This window comes from Peromyscus leucopus, chromosome 3 (assembly GCF_004664715.2).
Source record: "Peromyscus leucopus breed LL Stock chromosome 3, UCI_PerLeu_2.1, whole genome shotgun sequence".
NCBI classification, from domain to species: Eukaryota; Metazoa; Chordata; class Mammalia; order Rodentia; family Cricetidae; genus Peromyscus; species Peromyscus leucopus.
The window spans coordinates 46,368,831-46,385,372 of record NC_051065.1 but is presented as its reverse complement, the minus strand read 5'-3'; the positions used below and the strand labels follow the sequence as shown (position 1 = coordinate 46,385,372).

General features: G+C 41.0%; 3 gene segments (V, D, J or C); all 3 read left to right on the top strand.

Annotated features, from left to right (window-relative positions):
* Positions 1-7,496: 7,496 nt before the first annotated feature.
* Positions 7,497-8,691, top strand: LOC114687310. The segment is given in 2 exon segments: positions 7,497-7,594; positions 7,690-8,691. Coding segments are annotated over 2 exon segments (381 nt in total).
* Positions 8,692-12,768: 4,077 nt separating this feature from the next.
* LOC119087586 lies at positions 12,769-13,465 on the top strand. The segment is given in 2 exon segments: positions 12,769-12,977; positions 13,086-13,465. Coding segments are annotated over 2 exon segments (444 nt in total).
* A 1,819-nt stretch (positions 13,466-15,284) lies between these two features.
* Positions 15,285-16,542, top strand: LOC114687298. The segment is given in 2 exon segments: positions 15,285-15,420; positions 15,518-16,542. Coding segments are annotated over 2 exon segments (381 nt in total).

The window sequence follows — 16,542 nt, the reverse complement described above, 5'->3', positions numbered from 1 at the left end:
GAGTTTTCTTACTATCATTAAATTAAGGTAAAAGCTTATTAAAATCCCAATATCATTGTTTTCATTACTTTTGATGTTAAAAAGTTTTAAACTTAAGGCATTTAGCATACAAAGGCATTTTCCAACATCCTTACTTTTAATGCAACCGTGTTAATAAAATTACAGCACTCCATACCGGTTTTGTATCTAGTAATAACACCTGTGTTAAGGTACTGACTCCACCTTTTATCAGTTTTGTGATAGGCAGGTCATTCAATGCAGTAAGCCTCGTTTTTCTCATGTATACAAGGAGAGATTAATTTCCATGTTTCATCGATTGCTGAGCGATTTATTGGATAATAATCACAGCTGTCCTTTGCAAACTGCAGTTGTATGAATGAGGATAGTATCATCACCTCATTACTAAAAAGGAAGCACTCCACCCATTCTAAAATGTTTGGGAAAGTTCTATTATGATCCTTTTGTGTTTTTCTCTTAAATCTTCCATTGGTATTTTAGTCTCCTCCTCCATTTCTCAGCATATATGGTGAGCTTTTTCAACATATGGTCTATGCAAAATGTTAATGGGTTTGATTAATTTAAAGGATCCTTCAGTCAAGTAAGTTTGTAAAACTCTGGGTTATGTGCCATTAAATAGATCTCTTTAATGTAGAAACACAGAAAATCAAATTTAGCTTGATTTCATAAAATACAACCACACTGGCAAAGCTGTTAAAGACAACACAATCCGAGATGACCCAAACAGCAGTTCCAAAGCAGTTACATCAGTCTACAGGCTCCCCTGAGCACGGGGAGTTTTCATCAACCACTGATACTCTCTTTCGCCTTCCAGTATTACTCAGCCATTTATTTACTTATGTTGTGTGCTTGTGTAAGTGGGTGTGTGTATGCTTGTATGTGTGTGTATGTTTATGTGAGTATGTGTATATGTATTTGTGTTTATGTGTGAATGTGAGTGTGTGTGCTCATGTATCTGTCTGTCTGTCTGTCTGTTTGTGTATTGTGGAAGCCAGAGGTCAGCCTTATTATTTCTTTGGTGCTATTTTCTTAAGACAAGTTCTCTTCATTGAGACCTGGGTGTCCTATTAGGCTAGCCTGGTCAACCAGCCAGAGATCTGTTTGGCTCTGCCTCCTGAAAGTTTGGATTACAAGCCTGTGACTGAGGCAAAATTCTAAACTTCTTTTTTTTTTTTTTTTTTACGCTGCAAACATTTTAATGATTATTGTTGAGCATACATATCAGAAATTTACGTCAAACTGCAACAAGTTAAATAAATGTTTATAATATACAAAGAAAAGACAACCAAACATAAAAGTTGCTGTGAGTGTGCCTTGCACCTAGACCAGTGTTTCCCTCCCTTAATATATCTTTATTTTTGATCTGCACAAACACACTTTAGAATTTCATCTTTATAGAATGGTATTTAGGAACAAAAAATAAACTCCCACCTCAAAGAAATAAAAAGGCTGTGCATGATTATGTGCTGAACCAATAGAGAACACTAGAATACTCTGGTAGTGCAGGCATCATTAAAAAGGAAAAGAAAAAGCCTGAGATGCTCATTAACACTCTATGTTTGAAGGGAGGAAGGAAGCAGTATGTTTGACCAAGGAGCTAAGGAGCCAGCAAAACGGGGATCAGTGATGGCAACTGTAGTGTACGGAGTATGAAACGATGACAACTTGATACAAACACAGTTAGAGTTTCCAGTGAGCACTGAAGAGCTGAGAGGCGGCTGCTCTGTGGAACAGTTAGGTAGAACCACCTTTTCCAGTCACGTGAGCCCTTGTAAAGCAGCAGCACAGTCCCTCCCTGTGCTGAGTCCCTGCTGGCTGGGTAGCTAAGGGATTTCTTTGTCATTAGCAGCTAAGGAACTTACTCCACATGTTCTCAAAGCCTTAGAGGTGGGACACCAGGCAAGGTGTCATTAGTGTGAGGGTCACACACTTCTCCGCAAACCAAGCAAGAGGCTTCACTCGACTTGTCTCTGCGGTCTCCTTTCTGCATTCCAACCTCAGTTGAGATGAAAGCCTTTAGCCGCATATAAGGATTTTTGTGAACATGGAACAAAATCTGGGTTAAGCCAGGGGGCAATTTCTACTCTTCAAAGTAGTGATATTCTTAATCTGACAAAAGAGCAACCTCAGGCTAAAGCAGGCAATGGCCAGAACTCCTGTGGAGTGGAGGATGTCCTGCAGCTCCTGCGCATTCTGTATATAGTCGCCAGTGATCCTTATTCCAGAATAGCCCAAGAAGATGGTGATGAGCAGCCTCAGTTTACTTTTCCACCTGATGAATTTACTAGTAAAAAAATAACCACAAAAATTTTGCAGCAGATTGAGGAACCTTTGGCATTGGCGAGTGGGGCTCTGCCAGACTGGTGTGAACAACTAACCAGCAAGTGTCCTTTCCTAATACCATTTGAAACTAGACAGCTGTATTTCACCTGTACAGCATTTGGTGCATCCAGAGCAATAGTGTGGCTGCAGAACCGACGAGAAGCCACGGTGGAGCGAACAAGGACCACAAGCAGTGTAAGGCGAGATGACCCTGGGGAGTTTAGAGTTGGTCGGCTCAAGCACGAAAGAGTGAAAGTGCCACGTGGTGAATCACTGATGGAGTGGGCTGAGAATGTCATGCAGATCCACGCAGACCGGAAGTCAGTTCTAGAGGTTGAGTTTCTAGGAGAAGAAGGAACTGGCTTGGGACCCACTTTAGAGTTTTATGCGCTTGTGGCAGCTGAATTCCAGAGGACTGACTTGGGGACTTGGCTCTGTGACGACAACTTTCCAGATGATGAATCTCGTCATGTTGATCTTGGAGGTGGATTGAAGCCTCCTGGGTACTATGTACAGCGGTCATGTGGACTGTTCACAGCGCCATTTCCACAAGACAGTGATGAGCTTGAAAGGATCACAAAACTCTTTCATTTCCTTGGAATTTTCTTGGCCAAATGTATTCAAGACAATAGACTGGTAGACTTACCTATTTCTAAGCCTTTCTTTAAACTTATGTGCATGGGTGACATCAAAAGCAATATGAGCAAACTGATCTATGAGTCACGAGGTGACAGAGACTTGCACTGTACTGAAAGTCAGTCTGAAGCGTCGACAGAAGAAGGTCATGACACTCTCTCAGTGGGAAGCTTTGAAGAAGATTCAAAATCGGAATTTATCCTTGATCCCCCCAAGCCCAAACCCCCAGCCTGGTTTAATGGAATTTTGACTTGGGAAGATTTTGAACTAGTAAATCCTCACAGGGCCAGATTTTTAAAAGAAATTAAAGAACTTGCTATCAAGAGGCGTCAGATTTTAGGCAATAAAGGTCTTTCTGAAGATGAGAAGAATACCAAGTTAAACTTCTTTTTTAAACATTAGTATTTTATTTACATATATTTATCAAATACAGTGTGACATAACATGCATATAATATAATGATCAAATGAGTTAGAATTTTCATCTCCTTAAACATTTTAAAATGACATTTGGTGATATGTATATATATATATATATATGATGTATATATTTATATATTAGTATACACACACATATATATGCATGTGAGTGTATATATATATATATATATACACATACATACATATACACTCAGATATATTAGTTTTTTAAGACAGGGTTTCTTTGTTTAGCTTTGGCCATTCTGGAACTTGCTCTGTAGACCAGGCTGGCCTTGAACTCATGTAGATTCACTGACCTCTGACTCCTGAGGGCTGGGATTAAAGGTGTGCACCACCACTGCTCAGTTTACAGTATATATTTTGATGAACAAAGTTCTTAAACCAAAGTCATTCCATTTTCCTCTTTTTTAATTTTTATTATATACTTTGTTATCTGATATACAAAACAATCATGCTTTCATATATACCTATTTAAAAATTTTCAAATATTTACACTTTAATTTGTAATGCAGCTACACTTATTCTCTTTATATAGGAAAGGTCATTGTATAATTTTCCACATAGTTCTCCAATTTATCCAGTGGTATTTGCTAATGGATAACATTTACTTACTTCACTGGTCAATTGTAGCTGAAGTTTTCTTCAATCCTGCCTAGCAGAACCCACCCCAGTTTATAAAATAATCACCCAGAAGCTTACATTAATTAAAACTGCTCGGCCATTAGCTCAGGCCTACCACTGACTAGCTCTTACGTTAAACTCAGCCCATTTCTGTTAATCTATATGTTGCCATGTATTCCGTGGCTTTACCTGTGTGCCATTACATGCTGCTCCCTGCACGGCAGACTGGCATCTCCTCACTCAGCCTTCTTCCCAGAATTCTCCTTGTCCGCTTATCCTGCCTATACTTCCTGCCAGGCTACTGGCCAGTCACAGTTTTATTAAATAAGTGTACAATAGCATTATCCCATAGCAGTCAATAAAATCACATTTATCATAAAGCAATAATTACATATGCATCGATCTTTTTTTTTCCTGGGACTGTATTCTGTTATATTGCTCTGTTGCCAGATCCTGCAAGTATAGCATACTGTCTCATCTATTAAAAAGTTATAATAGAACTTTTATCTGTTAGTCTATTTCCCCAAGCTCCGTTTAAATCAAAGTTCTTAATCACTCTAAATAATATTTTCATATATATGTCATATATATGAAAATGTTTATATATACATCACATATATGGGAATATTTCATATATAATTTCATACATATCTTTGCAAGGAGCAAAAACTATCTATTGGGAATTTCCTTGATTTTTGCTTCTCAGTGATGTAAGCACATTGTATAATAAAGCTATGAATGTAGTAAGAACTAGCATCCTCAAACATCAAACATAAAGTTTGGCATCTAATAAAAGCTTACGGCTTTGTAAAGAAGGAATAAAATAGGACTCATTACTAGGAGAGACATCAATCCCTAGAAACCAACCTATTTCTGACAAATGGGTTGACAATGACATTAAACAGTATAAGTGCAGGATGTACTTAACCAGTTTGTGGATATGAGAGGGGCATGGAAAGAGCCAAGTAAAAGTTGCAGTGTTTGTGATGAGAAACAGCTGACTGTTAAGTACCAATAGATCGGATGCCCCAGAAGAAAAGATTAACAAATATGAAGATGATATTCATAAGGAAACACAGATAAAATAAGGACAAAGAGTAAGTAAGCTGAGGATATCCTCATGGTGAAATATTCAAGTGGGGATTCCATTGTAAAATTTTAATATATAAACTTCTTGAAAGACTAGCTAGATGTCCTCAACAGTAATTCCAACATTCCACCCTTCTCAGTGTTCTCTTCCTTAGATTAGTTTATTTTCCCAAGTGCTTACTCGGCTTCTCCACTGACAGCATCCACAGTCAGCCTGTCATAAAAAATCCCCTGGACTAAAAGAGTGTTTGTCCCAGGTCCACCCCTTCTGAGATTATCCGACACCTAATGATTAGTGTATGTCTGTGCTGTAATATGACTTAGAGTTTATTCTTGCTTTAATGAAACCCTTTATTCCTCTCTCCCTGGCTCGGGTATTACTTGAAATTTCTGTGTGTAAATTGAAACTGGCTTGCAGTTTTCTAGCCTACCCCTGATGCCTGATTTTGAGAGCTCCCCGACTCTAGTATAGCTAGCAGAGGTAGAGGCCATTGACTTCCTAGCTGGTCACTAGAGGGCACTGCAGATCCACCGAGTGAGCTTGGGTAGCTTTTCAGCAGGTGGATGCAGAGCTGTAGTATGGAGACCACAGTAGGATTTTAGCTGTGGAACCAGAAACAGTGCAGGCTCGGGGTGGGGGACAAAATGGGGGACAGGGGATCAATTATCTTTGCACATACGCTGGGCATCACTACAGCGAGTTATAAACTGTAGCCTTGGCAATCTAAAACCCCTGGATATAGCAGAAGAGAAGAAAACTACTCAGAGGATTTAATAAAAAGGACTTCCCCAAGCCAGCCATATTTATTCAGCCTTCCTCCACCCTTCCACTAACTAGGGTGAAGCTGAAAGGTGGAAGGCCTGAGACAGCAGACTATGCCCAAGGGTACAGAAACCTATAGGAGCCAACAAGATCACTGACCTCAGAGCCTGACATCACAGGCAATGAGATGAGGAGAAGGAGGAGCTGAATCCTGCTCTCACCAAGGAGAGCAGCACCCTGAGTAGAAGGATGTGTGACACTGCCCTCCCTGACTCTGCCTGGGGACCCACCCTGCTCTGCTGTGTTACTGTCTTTCTCCTGGGAACAAGTAAGTCCTGAGCTCTGGTGGGACTGCTCCTCACCTCCTTTACTGCTGCTGCTGCTGAATCCATCTACTCTTTCTCTGGATGCTCACTCCTGTCTCCTGCCTCCCCAGGTTCAGCAAATCCTGGAGTCATCCAGTCTCCAAGACACATAATCAAAGCAAAGGGAGGAAGGTCCATTCTGAAATGTAGTCCTATCTCTGGACATGCCAGTGTGAGCTGGTACCAACAGACTCTGGGGCAGGAACTGAGGTTCTTCATTCAGCATTATGAAAAAATGGAAAGAGTGAAAGGAAACATGCCCAACTGATTCTCAGTCCAGCAGTTCAGTGACTATCACTCTGAGATGAACATGAGTGCCTTGCAGCTGGAGGATTCTGCTGTGTACTTCTGTGCCAGCTCACCACAGCCTTACAGAGTGACAGGCTTTCTGTCCCTTAACTTTCCTGCTCCCACTGGTGATGTAATAGGGAGGGATCATGAGATGCCACATAGCCTTAGCCAAGGCTCACAAATGCTTCTAGATCTTTACTAATTCCCTCACTACCTGAGCCTACAAAGAGTGGTCCTAAAACTGGGGTGAGCTCCACGACTCCAGATGTTCTCACATATCTGCCAATGCCTTTCTAGCTTCTAGCCAGTGGGAGGAAACCCTGCTCTGTGTTGAGGTGTGGCCATGGGCAATATGTTTTAAGACAAGGGTAGAGATTAACATATCCATTTTCTAGATGAAGATTTCTATACATCAACATGAATCAGTAGCTTATGAAATTTACCAACATTTCATGTTTAAGAATATCAACATGAGGATTGAAACCTGTATCTCTTTGCCTTCTATGTCAAAGTTCTGAGTTTCCTTCGTGTTTTCCAGTTTGGGTCAAAAAATGTAGTAGCTCACTGTGTCTTGTCTTATAAGACCAGCTTGGGTTAGTGTGTTTGTGTGGGAGGGGCTGCCGGGTTATACATGGATAATATTAAACCAGATAATGCTTGTATTGTCATAGTTTCAAGATGAGGTTTACATTTTCAACAACCCTAATCATAACCCTGACTAAAATCAGAGAAAGAACACATGCATATAGAAATAAAAAACAAGTCACAAATTCTTTCTCTTCTCTGTCGGTAATTTTTGTATATTCCCTATAAATATTGTTGCATAAAGTAACTAAGAGATTATGCTTTAGAATTGACTTGCTTCTGTGGGGAAGGGGTGTGGCATGACAACTGTGCAGTTCCCCATTTGTTGGAGACAGTGACATCACTAAGTCACTGAGAGCCCCGACTCTAGTTTCCACAAACAGGGCTGGAAGACATCAGATCTTGCCTTGGTCCTGAGATGGACTCCAGGCTCTTCTGTGTGGCCTTGAGTCTCCTGTGTGCAAGTGAGTGCTGGACAGGCCACAGGTGTGCTTCCCTCAACAGAATTCCCCATTCTAGCTAAGATGACATCATCAGGCTCTGTCTTCCTCTATTCCAGAACACATGGAGGCTGCAGTCACCCAAGACCCAAGAAGCAAGGTGACAGTAACAGGAAGAAAAGTGACACTGAACTGTCGCCAGACTTACAACCACAACAATATGTACTGGTATCGGCAGGACCCGGGTCATGGACTGAAGCTGATCCATTACTCATATGGTGCTGACAACATTGAGAAAGGAGATGTCCCTGATGGGTACACGGTTACCAGACCAAACCAAGAGAACTTCTCCCTCATTCTGGAGATGGCTTCCCCCTCTCAGACAGCTGTGTACTTCTGTGCCAGCAGTGATGCACAGCAATGTGTGGCTGTCTCCCCTTTGCACATAAAGTAAATTAGGAAGACAAGTTTCCTGTGTGCCTCAGGAAGTCCCTGCCTTTTAAGAGTCATTGAGCTCTAACAAACCAGGAACATTTCAGCATGGGTCTCAGCCTCACTGAAGTCCATTCTAATTCCTTTTCATGGCTGCTTGTCTCAAATCCACCCCTTGTTTCTGCTTACAGAAAGAAACCTGAATTCTTAACTGAAGTCCTGATGATAAGCTGACAGTCACTATCTCCCTCCCTGTGGACTTCAAGTTAACTCTTCAACCACTTTACTATCCACCTGAGTCACATATTATGAACTCTTCAGACTGTGTTTACTCTATAGGTCAGTAGCCCTTTTTATTCTACAGGACAGTAGCCCATAAGGTCCTATGTCATTTTCTTCACTCATCTCTATCACCAGCTTTACCCAGCCTTCCCTGTTCTTTCCTCTACAGCTGAACTTGTCTGCATTCCATTACTTCCTCATATGTGTTGTGCTGTTTTCAAATATAGAGACATTTCCTAGGACATTTCTTCTGCACTGAAGTCATGCCTTTCCCTCTTCCTCTGGATCTCTACTTCCCATGAACATCTATTTAGATTGGATTATTTTTCTAAGATTTTAATGTAATTATATTATTTCTTCTCTTACTTCTTCCTCTAGTCCCTCACATTATTCTCTCCTCTTTCAAATTCAAGGCCTCTTATTCTTTAATTATTATAATTTTTTATTTTGTTTTTTGTGTGTATGGCCTGAATAAATAAATAAATTGAAACAGTTGAGTCTATTTAGTGTTACTTACATTTATAATTTTAGGGATGCCTGCTTGTGATTGGATGATCATGTATGGGACTCATCCTGGGGAAGAGTCACTCCCCTCTCTCAGCAGGCTTTAATTGCAAGAAGAAAAAAAATCTGGAGGAATTACCATGCCAGATTTCAAGACCTATTACTCTTTTCCCATATCTTGATGAATTTACAAATAAAACCATCATATTCTCTTGTTGTAATGTGTCAGTAACTTGGCAGTAACTTGGCTCAGTAGGTGGTAACTGGGTAGATGACTTCAGGAAGCTGCTCATGCCACACTGCATTCTACAGACTGGCAATAAAATTGAGTCAGCATTGAGTTTGGAGATTCATGTCATAGCCACCTTTGTGCCATCATGACAGGCCTCAAACATAAAAGAAGGTGTATTTTACTTCAGTATTTCAACGTTTTGGTTTATGATTTGTGGTTTGGGACCTGTGGTGTGGCAGAATAGCCTGGCAAGAAGAATATGACAGAGCTGGGGTGCCCACCTCATGACAGCCAAGAAGGAAGGCAAAGGAGAAGGAGGGAGGGCAGAGAGAGAGACACACACACACAGGAGTAGACATCTTTTAATGCATGCTGACCCCTTCTTTCTGAAGTTGTCTCCATGAATCAATGCACCTTGTGTTATAAACCTAATCCATAGATTAGCGATTGGTGAAACCTAATTTTCCATGATCTATTCTTTCTTAAGGTCCTTCCTCTGAGCACTGAGTAGACCAGAAAGTCTTTAAAATGTATGAACTGTGAACCAATGGCTGAGGAGCCCCCATGGAACTAGACCAGGCCCTTTGGATAAGTAAGACAGTTGATTAGCTTGAACTGTTTGGGAGGCCCCCAGGCAGTGGAGCTGGGACCTGTCCTTGGTGCATGGGCTGACTTTTTGGAGCCTGGTGCCTAAACTGGGACACTTTGCTCAGCCTTGGTGTAGGGAAGAGGGGACTAGACCTGCCTTGGCTAAGTCTACCAGGCTGGGCTGACTCCCCAGGGGAGACCTTGCCTTGGAGGAGGTGGGAATTGGGGATGAATTAGGGGGTGGCTGGGGGTTAGGAGGAGGGAGGATGGGGGAATCCCTGGCTGTTATGTGAAATTATATATATATATGGAGGTGAGGTAGAAGGGTTCTCACTAACGAGCAAAAATAATAATAATAATAATAACATAAAAAACCCTGAATTTGTGGAACAGTTAACATCTAAACCAAACAAGCACTAGTTTGCTTTGTAATATAGCATACTTTGCCTATAGAATTCTTACCCCAAAAAGATAAAGAATACTATTATCAATACAAGATAACCCAGGAAATACAGAACATTCCTTCTAAATTTTCAAGTCAAAAAAGTGTAAATAGAATTACCACAAACAACTGACTTTTTCATTGTTCCTTATAAACACACACACACACACACACACACACAACACACACACACACACACACCAGTAGCTGAAGTGATGATCCTTGAATTCAAACTTATCAGATAGGAACATTTTCTAAAGAATTACACAACAGAATGTGCATAGAGGTGTGAACTACCAGGAACTGTGGGAAACCACAGAAGAAACCTTCAGCCACATCAGAAAACATTTCATGGGATGTTCTCTAACAAACTCCATTTTATTAGTTACCAGTGCATCTGAGTTACTTGGGGTCTTTTCCTTTAAGTACCTCCATGGAGGATTCATTATTAATCTTTACTTTTATTCACTTTGTCACTTTGAAGATAGTCTTTCTTTTTCTCCTTTTTAATGTTTATGATCATAATGAAATACATGGTAATAATAAAGTTCACTTTGATTCTTATGAGGGAAGGATTATTTGTTTACTTCAGCATTGTGTCTAGAAAATAAATTCACAGATTAACTGGTAAAAAGCTATGCAGTCTAATTTCATGCCTCTGGATGTCAAATGAAAGGACAATGAATATCTAAACACCTACTGGTATCTAGAAACTTCTATTCCCTCTTTACAGGATGAGGTGTAGGGTATAGAGGAAGGTTGGGGAAGAATAAATGGTTGGAGGAAAATTGAAAATATCCTAAAGAGATGGATGTTAGACTCTGAGAAGTCTGGTTGTGGGCCTCCAGTGTCTCCTCCTGTGATAACTTAATCCTCCCTGGTTGGTGGGACTCCCAGGGAGAGGCTCACCTGCTTCTTTTGGAGAATCTGTGTTTTGTCTACCAGGAGAGGCTGAAAGAAAGATTTTTTTCCACACTTGTTTTTCCCCAAGCACAGACTGGACTGCCCTTTTCAGAACACTATCTCTGTTTTATATATATAGCCTCACAGCATTTTATACATATTCGTTGTGTTATAGAACCAAACTCAGTATGTATTTGCCAAGAAGTTTTCCTCTCTAAACCAATTAAGTAGTAACTATTCTTCCCTCAGGGCTCTGATCTTGCCTATTTTTGAAGTTTATGTTCTGAATTAATTTTTTTCTCTTTGTGGCTGGTATTCTACTTCACATAATATTTGTTACATTATAGGTGTATATGAACTTGACTTATTTCAATAATTCATTGTATTTAAATTGTACATTTCCTCCTATCCTTCACTTAATAGATTTTTAAGTTTTGTCCATCTCTATGTTTGCCAAAGCCTACAAAGAGCAGTCATGATCTTCTAGATTTCCCTGATTTTTGTTCTCAGTGACATAAGCACATTGCAAAATAAAGCTCTTATTAATGTATTAATAAGAAAATCAGGGTATCTAACACTGTCAAAAATAAAATATACAGTTTGGCATCTGATAAAAGATTACAGCTTTTCAAAAAGGAAGAAAATAGGACTCACCACTGGGGGAAAAAATCAATTACTAGGAAGCAACCCATTTCTGACAAATTGCCTCACAATGACATGAAACAATGAAACTGTAGCACATACCTTAACAGCTAGGCACACATGAAGGAGACATGCAAAGTTCCCAATCAAGATCCTAGGAGTAGAAATTGTAGTGTCTGTGATGAGAAATAGCTGACTGTAAGTAGCAGAAGATTGGATGCTCCAAAAGGAAGTGTTAATAAATGAAGTTGATATTCATATGGAAACAGACAGAAAATGAGAACAAGGTGTCAGTGAGCTGAGGATAACCCGAAATGCTCCAATATGCAACTGGGGATTCCGATGTAAAATTTTAATATTTTAATTTCTTCAAGAGAAGCTAGCTGTCTGCAATAATTCCAACATTCTATCATTCTTGCCTTTATCTTTCTTAGACTGGTTTATTTTTCCAAGTGCTCTATATGCTTCTCCACTCACTGCATTCCCAGTCAGCCTGTCATAAAAATTCTCTCAGACAAAAGGTTTTGCCCAGGTCCAAACCCCTCCAAAGGCATCTGCTGTCTAATGACTAGTGTATGCCTCCCTGGACACTGTGATGCAATTTAGAAATTACTGTTTTCTTCTTTTTAATGAGTTTCTTTTATGTCTCTCTCACTAGCACAGATAATATTTGAGATTTTGGTGGGTACACTGGAACTGGCAAGGACATTATAAAGTTTTTTGGTCCTCTCCTTATATGCCTGATTTTGAGCTCCCAGCCTCTACCACAGCCATTAGAGGTATAGCCCTGTGACTGCACAGCTGGTCGCTAGGGGGCACAGTGAACCACGGAGCCAGCAGCTGCTGAGCTCTGGTTTGTTGCCCACAGTAGCACATTAGCAGTGGAATCAGAAACAATGCTGTCTCAGGAAGCCCAAGGCCAAGGACAGATGGTCAACCATCTTTGCACATAAACTGGACATCACCACAGGGAGCCATGAACTGTGGCCTTGAACTGTAAGGTTGTCAATCTAAAACCTCCTGGAGCTAGAAAAGAAGGAAGCACCTGCCTTAGAGGGAAATAAGAAAAGAATTTCCCCAAAGTCAGCCATATTTATTCAGCTCAGCCATCTCCCCTTCCACTAAGCAGGTTGAGCCCAAAGGTGGAAGGGCTGGGCCAGCAGACTATGCCCAAGGGTACAGACAGCCTATGGGAGCCAGCAAGATCACTGACCTCAGAGCCTGACATCACAGGCAATGAGATGAGGAGAAGGAGGAGCTGAATCCTGCTCTCACCAAGGAGAGCAGCACCCTGAGTAGAAGGATGTGTGACACTGCCCTCCCTGACTCTGCCTGGGGACCCACCCTGCTCTGCTGTGTTACTGTCTTTCTCCTGGGAACAAGTAAGTCCTGAGCCCTGGTGGGACTGCTCCTCACCTCCTTTACTGCTGCTGCTGCTGAATCCATCTACTCTTTCTCTGGATGCTCACTCCTGTCTCCTGCCTCCCCAGGTTCAGCCAATCCTGGGGTCATCCAGTCTCCAAGACACATAATCAAAGCAAAGGGAGGAAGGTCCATTCTGAAATGTATTCCCATCTCTGGACATAGCAGTGTGGTCTGGTACCAACAGACTTTGGGGCAGGAACTGAGGTTCCTTATTGAGCATTATGAAAAAATGGAGAGAGAGAAAGGAAACATGCCCAACCGATTCTCAGTCGAGCAGTTCGGTGACTATCGCTCTGAGATGAACATGAGTGCCTTGCAGCTGGAGGACTCTGCTGTGTACTTCTGTGCCAGCTCACCACAGCCTTACAGAGTGACAGGCTTTCTGTCCCTTAATCTTCCTGGGGATGTACTAGATAGAGAGGGGTCATGAGATTCCACATAGCCTTAGCCAAGGCTCACAAATGCTTCTAGATCACTACTAATCCCCTTACTACATGAGTCTACACAGAGTGGTCCTAAAACTGGGGTGAGCTCCACACCTCCAGATGTTCTCACATCTCTGCCAGAACCTCTAGCTCCTAGACAGTGAAAGGAAACCCTACTCTGTTTTGGGGTGTGAGCATAGGCAATATATTTTAAGACAAGGGTAGACATTAACATAACCATTTTCTAGATTAAGATTTCTATACATCAATAGGAATCAGTAGCTTATGAAATTTCCCAGCATTTCATGTTAAAGAATACCAACACAGACATTGAAATCTGCATCACTTTTCTTTCTGTGTCAAAGTTCTGAATTTACTTGGTGTTTCCCAGTTTGGGTTAAAAAAAAATGTTGCAGCTCACTGTCTCTTGTGTTCTGAGCTTAATGTGAATGTATGAGGTGCTGACAGGTCCTAGATGTACACTATTAAGCTGGATAATGTTTGTATAGTCATAGGCTCAAGGTGAGGTTTAAATTTTCAACAAAAGAAAATTTGTTACTCAGCAATCAAGTAATCATTTTAAAAGGAATATAAGGAGATATTATGGCATACGCTTCTCTCTCTCATTAAATCAGAGTATTGTTCAGAAGACTACCATTACTGGTAGGTCAGAACTTAACCTGGAAATGAGCCTAAGAGCTACAAAATTTCAAGTTCTACAATTGAACATCTAAGTCTAAAGTCGACAGTGGCTCTTCCTTGGACAGACTCAACCATGGGCCTTTTTTCTTGGTGGCTCTTGGTTTCTGGGGACCAGCCATGCCATGGTTTTGGCATTGAGAGGTATGTCCTTTCTGGAATGGCCAGACTCTGTCCTAAGCTTCTTCATATGGATGCTGTGCTGCCCCCTTTGTTTCTGCTTCTGCTTCTGAGTCCTTCCTCACCAGTTATAGGATTATAGAAAGTATCTGTCAAGATCCCACCAGGATGTTTGGGAACCGAAAGCAGTTTTATACTTTGGTATTATCTGTGTTGGCAGTAATTGACCTATCCTTTACTTAGGAAGGAACCTATACTGCCTTTGAGTGGAGGTAAGTGTTTCATGTTAGAGAACTTAGAACACCAACTTTTGATTAAAATAGTTACATTTACATGAGAACCTAGACAAATCAGATCTTCACATTGCCAGGCTAACAGTTCACTTACATTGCTGAAGGAGACTCTCTCTCCACAGAAATCACAATGAGAAAGCTTAGGTCGGCCCTCCACAGCATCACCTGAAACAAGGACGTTTTTTGCTTTTGTTTTTGTTTTTTCAATCAATGAGGACATACTAGCCTAGCATAGAATGTAGAGCTTGTATCCCTGAATTGTTGTGAGATAGCTTAAATCAACTGTTCACATTGAAATGACCCCAACCGTGGTGTTTTATAAGCTTTCTAAGTGTCAAGCAGTTCTTGTAGCCATAGACAGCACTGAAGGTTCATCTTCAAGTGTTTAAGGCAAAGTAAAGAATTAGTAGAAACTTCATAGAATACGGCATGTTGTGTAGGTGCAATTGAGGCTATGCATGTAGTTTAAAAATAAAAGAATGTAAAATATAGAAATGTATCATAGTGGGAATAAAAGAAACCTAATATGTTCACTTAAATCAAAGAAAGAGTACATGGATGTATAAATACAAAACAAATCACAAATTGCTTAAACCTCAGCTATTAATTTGTGTATATTGTCTCGAAATTGTATTGTGGAATCCAACTATGCGATTATAATTGAGAGTTGGCTTGCTTCTGTGGGGAAGGGGTGTGCCATGTTAATTGTGCAGCTCAGCATTTGGTGGAGACAGTGACATCACTAAGTCACTGAGAGCCCCAGCTCTAGTTTCCACAAACAGGGCTGGAAGACATCAGATCTTGCCTTGGTCCTGAGATGGACTCCAGGCTCTTCTGTGTGGCCTTGAGTCTCCTGTGTGCAAGTGAGTGCTGGACACATGAAAATTGTGCTTCCCTCAACAGAATTTGCAAGTCTTTAGCTGAGATGACATCATCATGCTCTGTCTTCCTCTATTCCAGAACACATGGAGGCTGCAGTCACCCAAGACCCAAGAAGCAAGGTGACAGTAACAGGAGGAAAGGTGACACTGAGCTGTCGCCAGACTTACAACCACAACAATATGTACTGGTATCGGCAGGACCTGGGTCATGGACTGAGGCTGATCCATTACTCATATGGTGCTGACAACGTTGAGAAAGGAGATGTCCCTGATGGGTACACGGTTACCAGACCAAACCAAGAGAACTTCTCCCTCATTCTGGAGATGGCTTCCCCCTCTCAGACAGCTGTGTACTTCTGTGCCAGCAGTGATGCACAGCAGTGTGTGGCTGTCTCCTCTCTGCACATAAAGTAAATTAGGAAGACAAGTTTCCTGTGTGCCTCAGGAAGTCCCTGCCTCTTTAAGAGTCACTGAGCTCTAAAAAAAAAAAAAAAAAAAAAAAAAAAAAAAAAAAAAAAAAAAAAAAAAACAAAGGACATTTAAGCATGGGTCTCAGCCTGACTGAAGACCAACTCTAACACCTTTTCATGGCTGCTTGTCACAAATCCACCCCTTGTTTCTGCTTACAGAAAGAAACCTGAATCCTTAATTGAAATCCTGATGACTCTTTTGATAAGCTTACAGCCACTATCTCCCTCCCTGTGGACTTCAAGTTAACTCTTCAACCACTTTACTATCCACCTGAGTCACTTACATGGTCTCTTTCCAGGTCAGTAACCCCTTTGTTCTACAGGACAGTAGCCCATAAGGTCCTATGTCATTTTCATCATTCATCTCTATCAACAGCCTTTACCCAGCCTTCCCTGGTTCTTTCTTCCCCAGCTAAATGTATCTACATTCCCCTTCTTCATTTGTCTTATGCTGTTTTCAACTGTGGAGACATTTTCCTAGGACCTTCCTTCTGTACCAAAGGCATGCCTTTCCCTCTTCCTCTGAATCTCTATTTCCCATGAAAATCTTATTTTCTAAGATTTTAATGGAATTATATTATTTCTTCTCTTACTTCTTCCTCTAGTCCCTCACATTATTTTCTCCCCTTTCAAA